Source organism: Arvicanthis niloticus, chromosome 9, assembly GCF_011762505.2.
Source record: "Arvicanthis niloticus isolate mArvNil1 chromosome 9, mArvNil1.pat.X, whole genome shotgun sequence".
Taxonomy (NCBI): domain Eukaryota; kingdom Metazoa; phylum Chordata; class Mammalia; order Rodentia; family Muridae; genus Arvicanthis; species Arvicanthis niloticus.
Genome location: NC_047666.1, coordinates 26,671,394 through 26,687,014, shown reverse-complemented (window position 1 = coordinate 26,687,014; position 15,621 = coordinate 26,671,394). Strand labels below are relative to the sequence as shown.

The following is a 15,621-nucleotide window of genomic DNA, read 5'->3' as shown; positions in this document are numbered from 1 at the left end:
GTTGCAGTTGTCAGGTCTGCACACTCTGTTTACTGTCAGGGCTGTAGTGTGCGGTCACCACTGGGTTGTATCCCCTGGTTGCCCTCGGAGTTCTATTTTCTGGTTACTGTTAGGATTGTATTTTCTGGTTACCAAGGAACTATACCTTCTGGTTACCATCAGGGTTGTATCTTTCTGCCCTTTGGCAATCCTACCTTCCTCTCAGGGGTCTAGAGTGTAAAGTCCTACCCAGTCAGGCAGCTGTTACTTTGAGAAGTGTTGCGTCCAGACTCCAAAGGAAAGGGAACACCCATCTTCCACAGGCTGTGAGTGCACCTGGTATGCAGATATAAGTAAGGTTCCAGGATAAACTGTTCTAAGACGTACTAACTTAACTGCAGCTTACTGGGTTGTTGGTGGTGGTTTTTTTTCTCCAAATTCTCTGGTTTTCGCAGGTCCCCAATTGATAACCTTCATCTGAGATTTCTTGTGAAACTGTGGCCAGATGGTGGCTGTCTCTGAAGTTCCCAGAGCTACCTGGACTAGGAATTCTACAGGATTTCTTCACTCTCCTGTCTTCCAGTCTCTGTCTCTCTTCCCCTCCTCTCTCTCCCCCGCCACCTCCCTCCTCTCTTTCTCTCATGGCTCCCTGAAGTGGAATATCCCAAAGTCAAAGCCCATGGTGCTGAAACCAGGAAGCCGAAACGTGCAGGCCTTTAGAGTCAGACTCAGGCCAGCACACCACTTCCACCAGATGCAGTTCTTCAGGACTGCTCAAGCCTCAGGACTTGAGAAACAGAGATGCAGGTGGCATCAGCCTTGAGTGGGTGGTAGGATGAAGGAAGAAAAGGCTGAGGGTAGCGTCTTCTCAGACAAACTGTTACCACAAAGAGTGAAAAGGATTCTCTGCCCAGTTGGCTCTGAGGGCGGCCCCTCCCTGCTGCTCCTGGGTGGCCCAGTGATTGGAGCAATGGAGTTAAATTGGAGTGAGCATAATTGTGTAAAATATTGAGGGAGAAAGTTACTGAGCCCGAACCACCCTCGGGCTTCAGGAGATCAAGCTGACAGAGATGGAGAGGCTTTTACAGCAGGAAATCATTTGCCAGCACCCTTCAAGTAGAGAGTCTGTGTTAATTTTTTTTATTTATTAAATTTGACTATAGCATAAACCACACCAAAAAAAAATGGAAAAAAATAATTTCTATAAGCCACATTTTCCAACCATGATGCACACACATGCACACATATACACACTCGTGCTCAAAGCTGGAAGTCAGTTATAAGGGAATAAACTCTTCTTTGAAGAAAATTCTTACAGGTTTTAAAACACTTACAAATGACCATTGGACCTGCAAGGAAATCGAAGCTGTGGTTAGCAGGCATCTAGAAAGTGGTGGCAACGGAACACCACAGAGAAAGCCTGTGTGTTCTGCAGATATCAGAGCCTTGAAGTCCTCCACTGCTCGTTGACGGAAACATTAACACAGATGAGCTCAAAGTCAGGGAAGAATATACAATTAACCCACAGAGAGCAGACACAAAGGACTGGTTAGTAACGAGCAAACTAGAAAGAACATAGGACTGGCTAGAAAAGAACAAACTAGAGAGAACAAAGCGAGACCCGTGGAATTGAGACAGGGATTTCTGTGAGATCTTTGGAAATATGAGCGTCACTGTCAGATCTTTACACCAAAACAGTCGGTGTGCGAGAGCAGCACGTGAAGAGAAAGGGTTCTCCAGTCTCTTACAAGAGTTCCTGTGCAGACAACACTGTCCAAATGCTTTCAGACCTTTGATGGATTGGATGACGCTCTGACTGAGTAAGAGAAAGCACGGGAAGGTGGAGTGAGGGCTGGGTGGTTACAGCGTGTACTATATAACTCGGGTTAAATTCTCACTCTCACATCAAGTATCTACCAACCGCCTATAACCTCAGTTACAGGAGATCCAGTGCCACTGGCCTCCACAGGCACCAGCATCACACGCTGTCTTAGTTAGGATCTCTATTGCTGTGAAGAGACACCATGACCAGGGCAACTATTATAAAGAAAAACATTTAAGTGGAGCTGGCTTAGAGGGTTAGTTCATCATTGTCTTAGTGGGAAACATGGCAACGAACAGACAGGAGAAGGAACTTGAGAGTTCTACATCTTGATCCACAGGAAGCGATGGGGGGGCGGGGGGGGGGGAATGGAGACACTAGGCCTTGCTTGAGCTTCTGAAACCTCAAAGCCTATCCCCGGTGACACACCTCCTCCAATAAAACCATGCCTAATCCAACAAGGCCACACCTCCAAGAATGCCACTCCCTATGGACCAAGCGTTCAAACACAGGGGTCCATGGGGACCACACCTACTCAAACTGCCAGACATGCACAAGATCACACAGACATATGCAAATACACATGACTAAAATAGTATGTTTTAAGGCTTAACAAGTCAATCTTTAAAGAAAGTATAAAAGGACTGTAGAAAAGAAGCCGACACACAAGTTTTTGCAAGAGATTTCTCTTATTATTTCCATGATCGAGTAAATCTTCAGCTATCTCAGAAATATGGATCGTATGAAGAAGTGAAAATCATCCAAATTTGTTTTGTGAAGATGACTTTGATGACAGAATAGCACAGTACAGAAGGAAAGGGTGCGTTCTTCTCTAGTAACTTATGAGCAACAATGCCGAGTTGAGGCAGGGGTGGGGAGGGGTCAGTCTGTTAAGTGCTTGCTATGCAAGCATGAGGACCTGAGTTCAGTTGGCAGAGCACACATAAAAAAAGCAGGAGCAGCTGGGGGGTGGGGGGCAATGAGATTCATGGGCGTGGCCCAGTGTGATTTGGTAGAACAAGTGGGTCCTTGGGCTCACCAGCTGGCCAGCCTACTCAGCAAATCCCAGGGCAGTAAGAGACTGTCTCAATAAACAAACAAACAGATAAATAGAAGGGGATGGCACCTGAGGAGTAATACCTAAGTTTGACCACTAGACTATATACACACACACACACACATACCCTGAAGATTAATGATGCAATTCTAAAACTTTTAGCTTATTTCAAAATATGTCATTTTTATTAGAAAAATTATAAAGTATATCATATTAGTAGATCAAAATAGAAAAAAAAACAGGGTTTTGAGTGATCTCAAGAATATTCTCTTAAATTTTTAAATATTACTTTTTAAAATCATCCATTGGATAGAAAATCATTTAATGTGACTAAAAATATGATTATCTTGTTTTATATCAAAAATCTTTACTTTTAAATTTTTGGACTCAGCAAACTGAGACTTAAAAGATACTTTTCATGAACTAGCAGCGGCTATGGTGGCCTGCATGCGATCAGGCCAGCTAGCATCCTAGCACAGGGGAGAGGACACCTCGACCTACACCCTGGCTTGGCACTACTGGGGTAGGTGGCTCCACTGGGGGAGGAGTCCTTGTCTTCAGCTTTGCTAGGGTGACCAGGCTCATAGATGACCCTATGCCTGTGCACATGTGGGCACCACCAACTGGACTCAGTGGGTTATAAAACAAATTTTTAAGGGAACAGCCCAGTAGAGAAGTGAGCAGAGCCTGTGAACAGGCCATTCACTAAGGGTGTGGACAGAAACCTAACCTCACATGTAATGAAACCACCACCACGGAAACCATTCCATTCCTTCTGACACTGGAAACCTTCCCCTCATGAAACTGTAATTGAGATCATCATCAAATAGTATCAAGACTAAAGGCTGTTATCTATTTTTCTAGAAGAAAGGTTGGCAATATGATCCAACCATGCTAAGGTGCATTAGGTCACTCGGCCACTCTGCCTTCAGTGACCAGTGGGTGAATGGACACAGTCCCATCTTTCGTAGTAGAGAGAGCTGGATTCCTACTGCCCACCATAAGGAGTTTAATAACTACACCCCGTGCTTCTGTGAAGGTTAAAAGCATAAAGGAAGCACAGGACCTGCATATGGTCAGTTAGAAATCCTAGCATGGGGGTGGGGCTCCAGAGCCACACCCACAGCCGAGGAGCTATGGGATTCCAAGGAAGAGAGTCTCACTCTTTTTTAGAGGTGACTATTGCCTGTGTACCCATGGACAACCCACAGCCATATACAGATAAGCAGCTCTAATGGGATTCAGTGGATGGCGGAGGCACCTAAAGCAAGAAAGGGGAGACACTGTGAAGAGGGACAGGAGAGACAGGGAGGTGTGGCGGGAGGAAGTAGGGGGCAGATAGAGTTAGGGGTAATGGTAAACATCTATGAAAGTTTCAAATAATAAATCAAGAAAATAGCAGGGAAGTGAAAAGCCAAGCAGGGTTCAATGGCAGAGCCTTTGCCAAGCACTGACAAGGTCCTGGGTACAAGAACCAGAATAAAGGGAGAGGTACCCATGGCATGTTATTTAATTTTTACGCTGTCTGACTTGACTGTTGTAAATCCGTGCACTGTGTGGGTGTCTGTGATTTCTAAAAAGAAAAATCACAGAGGTATTGGAGTCCTGTTACCTACATTTCTTCTCCCTTCCTCTTTTTCCTCTTCACTTCATGTATTTTCCAAGTTTTCAACAAATATAGAACTTTGCAATCAGATGAAAGGGCGATGTATATTAAATAAATCATATCTCAGTAGTAATTACTGACAAATCACGCATCCCGCTAAAGATAGGCCATTTTGTTTCCACCCTTCCCTTCGCTTCTCCAGCTCCCTCATGTTTCCAAATATTTCCTCCATGCTTTCATCTTACCCCTAGTTTTGGCATCAAAAGACATGATTACAGAGAGCACGCACGCCAGCTTGTGTGTCAGCAGAATGAATCAAATAACCAAGAGAGTTGACCTTGGATCCTTTTCTCCCGGACAGCACATAAAAAGCAGGCTAGGAGAGGAAATGTATTACAGACAAGCCGAGCCTGAGGTGAAGGGAGGGGGCTGGATGAACGCCTGCTTCACCCTGACAGCACGCTTTCTCTTGCCCTGGGCTCACGCAATACCTGTTTATCTCTGTCACGGAACTGCACCTAGAATGTAAGTGTTGTCACAAGAAAAGCCAGAGCATGGTATCTTCTTTTGCGATGATGATCGACATTAAAGACAGAAAGGAAAGTGAGTTGGGCCAGAGAGACTCACAGGAGCCAGCAACCGCTGTGCTAAGAACTTGGATATCCTGTAGGTGGGACACACTGAAAGTCAAAAAGCAGAAAGAACACTGAATGTGTGTGTACACTTACTACATGTACACTTTATACTTTTTACATGTACTTTTTACATGTATACTTTATACATGTAGTTTTTACACTGCTACATACGTGTATACACACATGTGTGGAGATTTTATATGGAAACCTGTATATTAAGGGAAAGGCAGGGCCAGGAAACCTTTGTACGACCTGACCAGTTTTAGATGTGAGTAGTGAGAATGGAGGAGACTCTAAGAGTTTTAAATGTCATCTGCTTCTCTCTGACACACAGAAGATAGTGCCCCCTACCCCAGTTTTCACTTCTGGTTGGTTCTGCCTGCCTGCCTATCCCTACTTGGGTGTTCTGATTCCCAGGAGAGAGAATCCTACTGACCCAGCCCAGGTTAGATGCCTGGTTCTGGTCCAATCAGTGATGGCACCATCACAGATCACAGCTATGGCCGCTTGGGTCCATCTGATTTGAGTCATTGACTGTCTCCACCTCTAGACTATATCCTCCGGATGCTTGCTCAGTACTGGCTGAAGCCCCTAGTGATTGACAGATGATGCAACTGCTTGGGAAAGGATGCAGTGACTCAGAGTGGAGAGAGGCATACATGGGAAGCTGGTGCTCTGAAGTCCCTGTCATTATGCAGTGCTAGAGTGCCAACTTCATCAGTTACGTCCGTGGACAGCAGCGAACCAATGAGTTCTATGGTCTAGCCTGAGAACCAGACATTCGTTCCAAGATCGATTTCCCCAACCACCATCCCAAACAGCTAACTCCAAACAAACTTTGGAAGATTAATCCTATTGTAACTTGAGAAATACCTACAGCCCTCCCAACAAGACAGAGCATGTGAAAACTAGGTCAGAGGAAAAGGTATTTGTAGAGAAAACTTGGCTTGTATGTTACACTTTTTCCGTGATTGCTTTAGTATTCTCTCTGTGAAATCCAATTTCCTTGAATGACCTCTGCTCGTAGGAAACTATTTGGTTTAATTCGTGGGGCCATGGCATATGTTTAACCATCTCCAAAGGCCAGCTCCATCTCTGCTGAGTGTGCCTGATACCCAGATGTTTCCTAACACTCAGCACTCATGAGCTCACCCCTGGCAAATTTTCTGCACACAATCACCCCCAAAGCTCTTCTCACGTCTCCCCAGCACCCCACAGGCTCAAACTCAGAAACTCAGGGCCCAGCTTGAATCCTCACCAGGGTAACCTAAGAAGAAAAGGTGAAGCTTCCAATGCTGAAAATTTCCAGTTTACTGGTATTTTAGAGACCTAACAAACAGCTGGAAGATATGCAACGTAAGGGATCAGAGCTAGCCAAACTAAGCAACATAAAAAGATGTGCAAACTGGCTGCCCCAAAGAATCCAATTAGACTGCAGGCAAAGGTTTCCACAGTCACCCAGATCTGACGGAATCGGAGGTCAGGGATGAAGGCCCCTGGACACATCTAGCCAGTGCAGAAGATCAAGGCAGTGAAGGCCTCAGAGATGGTAACTTGCCCCAGGTTTCACTGCAAGAGTATGTTAGGGACAAAACAAAACAAGAACCCTGCCTCTGGCAGAGCACAGCCCCACACTGCCAATCCCCTGTCTCCACACTCTCTGCAGTTCAAGGAAAAAACCTGAGTGTGGTCAACAAGACCTCACATCCCAACCATGCCGTAATTAGGCAAAGGGATTTGTTAGGGGGGCAATTTTCTTTAAAAAAAAAAAAAATCAATTAAGCCCTGTGTTCCATCCCCTGCATGACACAAAAACTAAGTGTAGCTGTGCACGCTTGAAACCCCAGCACTTAGGAATAGAAACTCACCCATCCTTGGACACATAGCAAGATCAAGGACAGCCTGAGCTACACAAACCCTGCTGAGAGAGGTGAGATGAGACCAAAGAGAACACACAGCATCCTCACCACATCTCCCCAAGAACTAGAAGCATCCATAGAGCCCATGGTAAGGTAGCTTAATGATGTCTACTTCTGAAAAGCTAAATTTATGAGGACTATGTGAGCTGTTAAAGAATCTCCCACTCTGAGACACGCAACTGTACAAGGATTATCTGTTAAGTGACCACTTACACCTTGAGATCTTAGTAGGAGCCCTGGCCTCAAGGAGGGGCCCTAAGGCTGCCTGGGTGAAACTTGAAAAGAGAACCACCTACTGTGCTATTTGTGTCATCGAAAAGTATCCACAGAGAGCCTAGATGGGACAGTCTGGGTGTCCTGCAGGGAGAGCAAAGAGCACATCACAGGACCTCGTGTCATTGCAGGCTATGGACTTTATTGTAAACAGAGCCACTGAAGAACCTGGCACTAGAGAGTGAGCTCAGCAGGCAGACTTCGATTCTGGACAGTCTCTCACATCTGTTAATGGCTTGTGGTCAAGTGCTATACTGTGTAAAGCTAGCTATCGGTCCTTCAGGGATATTTTTGCACTTATCATTCATATCCAGGATAATAGTAAAAAGAATGTGTTCCTGAGCTGTGCAGAGCTAGGCTTTATTCTCACCCTACCTGTCGCTGCCTGTGTGATTTTGAACAAGTTATTTAAATAGGCCCGAGCCCTCCCTTTCATTTCTCTACAATGGAGGTAATGATACCTTGCTCATAGGGTTTGAAGTGCTCGTGGATGCTTCACAGATGAAGATGGTGTTGTGTGTGTGTGTGTGTGTGTGTGTGTGTGTGTGTGTGTTACTCAGGATTGAACCTAGAATCTCATGCATGCTAGGCAAGTGCTGTACAACTCAGTATATCCCCAGGTCTTATTAAAAAATAAGACCAAAGGGGGTAGAGAGGTGGCTCAGTGGTTAAGAACACTGGGTCTCCGGCAGAAGTTCAATTCCCAGGGCGCATAGGGTAGCTCACAACCATCTGTAACTTCAGTTCTAGGAGATCTGATGACTCCTCCTAACTTCTAGGCACACACGTGCCACACAGACATATGTGCAGGCAAAACACCCATACACACAAATAAACTTAAAAAGTAAAATAAAATTCTATCAGAGCATGTCTGGGGGAAAAATGGCATTCTTATTTTGTTAATGAAGAAGGCAAGGTAAACTAAGGTCAAAGCCAGCCTTGGATGGGACTCAAACCACCCAGAAACAGTGCTGCAGAGAATTAAACAGAGTTGCAAGGGGCCGGTATCATGAGAGAAAGCTCTGGTCGCCATAGCAACTTTTTTTAACCAAACACTGGAGATCTGCTGGCGTGTACAACACCAAGGACATCTGGCCTTTCTATTATCCCCTCATGAGTAAAAAATAAGAGTGAAAACAGGAATAAAATGCCCTGTAAATTAATCTTTAGGCGTCGCATGTTTATGCTGGCGCCTCTGGCCTAGGTTTTTAGAACACTCTGGAGCCACACCTCTCTTTTGAAGAGCAAGTCTTACAGTAAATTGCCCCAGGCTGCATTTCTACTGAGTCGCACTCAGGCTGCATTTCTACTGAGTCGCACTTTTTCTCAGCAAGATAAGTGCAAATGCATCATCTGTCAGCTGCATGTGCAAAGCACTGTGGGATGTTCCATAAGAAATAAGTGACAATGGTCATGTTGCAACAAGAAGGTAGGAAGGGCTCTGAGGCTGCTTCCATCACCTCCCATGATGCTTTGCAGAAAGGGCTCCAAGGCTGCTTCCGTTACCTCCCATGGTTCATTTGTTCATTTACCAATTTCATTATGGAAGCCATGAATGCTGTGCAACTCACTCAGCACCAAAGCTGAAGTGAGACCTGATGCTACCTCCAGTTGCATATCTACCACAGGCAAGGCCATCTCTGCCTCCTATGTCTGTTTCCGCATCAGCAGAGGGCAGCTCTAAAGTCAGCTGTTTCCCAGACACTATTCTAGACCCTTCTTCCCTTCGGTTGATGAGAGGACTGTCACAGTGCCTGTAAATAAAATAGGTGGTGTTCTCAAGATCCCCAGTTCTCATCAGAGATTTGGACTCCCAATGTAGGCTCTAAGCAAACATTGGTGGAGAGCCAGGAGCTCGTGGGCCAGTGGACAGAGGAACCTCTGGAGAGCAGTGTCCCATTTCATATAGCGAGCGTGTGGCCTTCTGAACTAATTGGCCCAGAGCAATGCTAAGATCTGAAGACAGTGGGACCCAACCTCAGCTCCAGCAGCCCTGTATCTTTAAGGAACCAAGGCCCCCGAAGCTCTTAGTGAACTTTGGGTATCTAGGAAAGGAAGCAGAGTAGGTAGCTCAGTAAAGCCCAATTCTGAGTTGTCAATGTGGGACTGTATCACTGACAGCCATAACATCATGAAGGAAAAGACCCTCACATGGTGTCACCAGAAAACTGTCACCAGGGCAGTTCACTCAGCTATAAGAGAGCCACCTGGCCAGGGGAGACTTTACATTTGCAACTGTTCACCCCTAAAGTTGGCCAGAGCCTGGAGCTCTGGGTGGGAAAATGGGGGATGATTGTCTTAATGGAGCCCCAATAGAGACCCAGTAAGGCTTGGTCCTACAAAGCACATCACCTTGTGACATGCTCACACCTGGCGTGGGCACCTGTGTGGGGTTTCATAATCCTAAGCAGGTACAGTCTGGTTGGGTCTGGCCCTTTCTGACCCAGACACTAGCTAACATGATGTCTGGGGAAGGAATTTCCAGACCATTGCTAATGATCTCAAAGTCTCTGCTTTTCTCAAGTGGCTTCAGACAGCTCCATTCTGACGGCGACTCTCCTGGCCTTTCATGCAAAACATCTTGGGAGGTTTCTTCTTGTAGAGAAGCAAAATGTCTCCTCTGTCATGAGAGGCAAAGCATTTATAGATAAAACAACTGTGGTGTGTGGCTGGGGTGTGTGCTGAAGACAATAACTAGAGAAACACCCAGGGAAGCAAAGGAAGAGTTGAGGCCAGAATTATGGGGAAGATAGGCGGGGATGTGGGCCTCTGTGCGTGACTCGAAGGATGGGGCACACAGGAAAGGAAGGGTTCTCCTTGCCTCCTCATCTCCCATGCCACACACACTTGCAACTTACTGATTCAACACAGGACAAGTCTTGGGTCTCTGTCTCTCTGTCTCTCTGTCTCTCTTTCTGTCTCTGTCTCTCTGTCTCTCTGTCTCTATGTCTCTCTCTCTCTCTCTCTCACACACACACACACACACACACCATGTTTCTGGCTCTCTGCATTCCCCTTCTTTCCCCTTCTAGCCCTTTTCTGGGGTCTGGTGAGGGGAACTGGGGGCTCTCTGGACATGCCTCTACCAAGGCTAGAATTACAGGCCACACATCAGTGTGGAGAGAGATGCGATGCATCAGTGTGGTCAGGCAGTGTTCTATCCCAGCAGTAGGAGAATGAGCAAGAGGAGAAAAAAAGGCATACTCAGGGATGACCCCACACGGCCTTCCTAGGAGGGAAGATGATTCTGTGACACATGGTAGAGACAGCCACAGATGCTGCATGGGCCTGGGAAGGCAAGGAAAGCTGGGAGCACACAGGGGTGGCCTGGGGCACACAGGGAGGAGCTCATAAGAAAGCATTCATGATAGGAGTTCACACAGCTGGTGACATGCATAAGAGACTCTGCCACAGGAAAGTGTAGGGCCTGGGGCCTGGTAAAAGAACACAGAGAGAGCACAGTAGGAGGTGGGGCTGCCTCAGGCTGGTGTCAGGCTCTGCACACTCTAGAGCCTGTTTATGGAGAGGGCATATGGGTCTCTCAGCATTGTCCTGTTAAGTCCCTAGGAAGCCATACATGGAAAAATCCTAATTCAGAGATATATCTGCTCAGCAATGAAATGTCTCTGGTGGAATTTCTTACAAGAAGAGGTTTAGACAGATGCCTGTGACCAGCCCAAAAGCAGTCTGGGGTGCAAGGCCTGGGGAAAGGGACTTGTTTCTCAACCCCAGTTTCTTCCCCCAGAGAAAGGAATGCTGGTCACACCCTATTGACAAGGCTAAAAGTAAATGGGACACCCTTCATCATGTTATGGTCCAGCTAGCATCGACCCTCTTCTCTCCCCACCCAAGACAGTGAGAGACTATAAGGGAAATGGATTGTGACAATTTTGAGACCCAGCCAGCTCAGGAAGGGACATAGATTCAAAGAGACCAGTGGCTAATGTGGTATTAGGTCACTAGGTCATCAGGTCACTAAGTCAGCAGCAGCATGTCACTATCTCTTGTCCCTCAAGGGCCACCATGCTCAGCACTTGCTCTACCGTAAGACATTGGTACATGGTCTTTCTCTGATTCTCTGATTCTCTTCCAGGGACGCTGTATCAACTTCACCAGAGTGAAGAACAATCAGCCAGCCAAGTACCCCCTCAACAACACCTACCACCCCAGCTCCCCACCCCCTGCTCCTATCTACACACCCCCACCCCCTGCTCCCCACTGCCCTCCCCCAGCCCCCAGTGCCCCCACTCCTCCCATCCCTTCCCCACCATCCACTCTCCCCCCTCCTCCTCAGGCCCCACCCCCTAACAGGGCACCACCCCCCTCCCGACCTCCTCCAAGGCCTTCTGTCTAGAACCCAAAGTCCAAGCTCTGGGTTGCCTGAGCAACTCCAGCAGGAGGCTCCTCTGCTGACAGAAAGATCTGCCCAGCCTACATGGTGAGCGACGGCTGATGTTTGCACGATTTAAAAGCAAGTCGTGATGGGCAGAACAAAATGGGAATTTTGAACTGCCTGAAGACAGACAATGAGACAATGACAGTCGTATTATAGCCTGTGACCCCTCACCTCTAGAGGAAGGTTCCAGAGATGGCCACATTGCCATGATGTTCTCAGCCAGATTATGTCCAATGGAGACCAGGAAGAAAGTGATTTCTGAGAATGGAATGCAGCATTGGATAAGAAACACCCTGGCTGAGATTCTGAATGCCACCTCACTGATTTGACTCTTGACCCTTGGACTGGGAACCAGGCCATCCTTACCCCTGGGTACCACCCAGCAACTCTAAAAATGTGTGGTGTCCCTAGTATGCATCAAATAGGTATCCAACTGGGATCTGCAGGTTGCCTTATATAAGAATATATGCTCTATTCTCTTTCCCAAATGTCCTGGTTTCCCAGTGAGGAGAGAAGAGGAAAAGTGTTATCATGCTTACAAGTGGAGGAAGTCAGTGCTCAGCACTGATGACAAACTGTTGATGGGAGCTTCCAGCTGTTACATCTAGAAATGGCTGTCTTCAGCCAGGCACATGTCCTAAACCAATAAGTCTTGGTTGTCGAAGCCAACCTGCTAACGATTCAGTTTAAGCATCAACGTTGGTTGTAGCATAGATCCAAGCTGACCACACAGAACCTTCCACATAAGATCACAAGGTCCTTCATCTCCAGTACACCAGAGATTTCTAAATCCAGCTAAGAGACAATAGCCCTGACTTGGTAAGAAAACCATTCCCAGTTGATTTACTCTGAAACAGGCCATTGTATGTACAGCATAGCTCTCCTTGGCCTTTCACCCTGCTCACAAAAATTACCAATTATGAAACAATGAGAACTACGTCCATTGTGTAACAAAAAAGCTCTTCCTGAAACCTCACCCCACTCCTCCACATTATTCTGAAGCTGCTTGATCAGTGAGCCCTTTAACCTCATATAAACCCTGGACACTGTCACCCAACCATGAAAACAGAGGTCATTGTCAAAGGCAGTGTACAGCCCATCCAAAGAGATGTTTTCTTCCTGAGTTTTTCATAGGCCCCAAAATTCCTGTCTCCGGCTCCTAAACCTCTGAACTCTTCCCTGGAACAAATGGTATAAAATGAGCCTAAGTTTTTATGCTTTTGGCTGTGATCTCCAAAGATCCTTCAAGAACTCAAGTTAGCTTCATTCTTTCCACTTGTTTAGAACAGAGGCATCCAGGTGTGGTGCACTCCATAGACACCAATCCTTGTTCCCAAGGCAGACATTATTAATCAATCTCAGCACTAGTTCTCAATTTAATTCAATTATATTTTCCCACAATACTTCACATCTCTTTTGACCTGCCAGTCATCAGTTAGAATTGAGAGAGATAAACACTATTTGTAATCCCTACCTAAAAAAGAAAAGCAGAGGAGAGTGGGGAAACCACCAGCATAAAAAGTATTGTCTGGGGAAAATCGACCTGGAAGAACACCCAAGTCCAAGACCTATGGTGCTGACACCTAAGTAACATTTTCCCAAGTATACTCCAGACCTCACCCTTCTCCCTGTGGCCGCCACTCCTTGCTTTCCAGGAGTTATGAAAAAGATCTCCCTCACCCTTGCTGTGCCCCGACACTATCCTCTTGTAGAACAAGGCTTGTTTAGTGTAGTCCCTTGTTAAACAGGGGCCAGAATGTCTCCGCCACCTGAGGTGACATTGCTGGGCCCAGAAAACCATTCCAAGGAGAATGGGCTCCCCAGGCTCAAAGGATGTAGACCATGAGCCATGGCAACTGTTTTGACTGCTGGCAGTACAAAACAGGCCACCCCACACTATAGCTGCACGATTTGTGTGGCCATAAGAAAGTACGAACCAAGATGCTGGCATTGCTGTTCAACAAGCATGAGCTCCGGGGAAGGCAGCAGACTCTAAGAGCAGGCTACCCTGTGCCTTGTGCAGTGTCCCAAGAGGCCATGGTGAAGTGTCTGAGGAAAAATGCATGCTGATACATGGTGAGTCTGAGAAGAATTTGCAAGGTTTGACCTGAGAATTGACTGAATGTCTTCCCTGGTCATTAATAATTATGGTTAGAAGTTTCTAGAAACTGTCAAGGTTACTACCTTTTATAGGAGGTTACTACAGGCAGGGAAAGCCTTGACATGGTTTACAAAGTCCATGGGTTCTGTGTCATTCCCTGTAAGCAACAGGAGATGGTGATTGTAATTAGCAAACTGCATGTGTTATTTGTTTGACCCCTTGTTATTGTCCTTACGGAGGTTGTCTTTTTTTATATAAGCCAAATTTTGTTGTATATATTCATATTCCATGTGACAGATGGAAGCACATCCTATCAGTGTGAATAAAACGAACAGTTGTAGTAAATTATTAAAGCCGGTGATATTTCATGGCAGGTTACCCTACCAAGCTGTGCTTGTGGATCTCCCATGACCATACTGCTTTTACAATGGACAGATAGTTACTGAGTGACGACACCTCCTTTACTCAGCGCCAATGACAGCCTTGCTGAGAACTGCAGTCCTTGTGCTGTGACAGCCAGCTCAAAGACAGACCCTGCCTGGAGCTTGGCACACACTTTTGGGGAACATAAGAGCTGTCTTTCCCCAGCATCAGGACAAAGTTACCATAAACAAGTGGGAAAGTCTTGGTCTCGCTGGAAGCCCAAGGAGGAGCAGACATGTTCCTCACTTGCCACTTGCACACAATGTGATGGTGGAAAATCCATCAAAGTGAGAGAATGGCCAACAGTTCAGGAGCAAAAGGAATTCATGCTGTGTAAAGTGGGTGGAATTTGTTTGCAAGCTATGCAAAACCTGTTCGTTCTCACCAGGAGAATGGAAAGGGTTTTTTTAGTTATCTGAGTTCAGTTGCAGTTATCACGCTTGGAGAACCGATTTAAAAGAATTAGAATATGATTTCTGAATACACATAACATTAAACTCTGCTCTTTTTCTATCGTAATTTAGTTATGGATGTTCAGCATCTCTGAGTTACTGTTATAAAAAGCTTGTCGTCACTGCACTGTGCTCTAGGAGACTGGGCTGAACCTGTACAATGGTATACCCTGGAAAGTTGCTTTTTTAAAAATAATAATAATAAATACCTAAAATCAGTGCTTTTTACTTGTTATTTCTATGCTTGTCATAAAAACAAAGTACACGTGTTTCAGATGGTTACCAAAGGATCATAAAAGCATAGCCAGAGGGCTGGAGAGTTGGCTTAGCTGGTAAAGGAGCTTGCTGCCAAGGCTGGCAACCTGAGCCCAATCCCTGGGACCCACGTGGTAGAAGGAGAGAACTCACGAGAGAACCCACTCCAAAAAGCTGCCCTCTTGGCTCCCTGTGCACACTAAAGGACACAGGCACCCATGGGTATGTACACAGAGACACAAAATAAATGTAAAAAACTTTAAACAAAATAGCTATGATTCTGTACATTGAAATATATATTTTTTTCCAAATTATTTTCTACCCATTAAAATCTGTACTACCTTCTTTATCTCTAAGATTTAAAGTGGTCCTCAGTTCTAGTAATAATTTTTAAATTTAAAAGTTCATTCTTGGTAAATGAAAAATGAAATCCAAAGAAACAAAAATGCAGACAAAAAAAAAATATAATAAACTGAGGCAGAAACGGGAGGATGGCTGCTAGTTAATGGCTAGCCTGGGCTACATCGTCAGCTCCTATCTCAAATTAGCAAAAGTATACTGTGTTGTTAGGATTTGAGTCTGAAACACACACACACACACACACACACACACACACACACAGGTTTCTATATTTGAGCACCTGGTGCTCCAAAGTTTTGAGGTCCTTGGGCGCTCACCACTAAATTCCATAGTCTGTCTTCGG

At 45.8% G+C, this 15,621-nt stretch overlaps 1 protein-coding gene across 1 annotated transcript in view; it reads left to right on the top strand.

Moving 5' to 3' along the window:
• Window positions 1-14,882, top strand: part of Antxr1 (ANTXR cell adhesion molecule 1) — a 196,633-nt gene extending 181,751 nt beyond the window's left edge. Inside the window, 1 exon segment of the mRNA XM_034511386.2 lies at window positions 11,385-14,882. Coding sequence (XP_034367277.1) covers window positions 11,385-11,645 — 261 coding nt within the window. The 3' untranslated portion in view covers window positions 11,646-14,882.
• The last annotated feature ends 739 nt before the right edge of the window (window positions 14,883-15,621 follow it).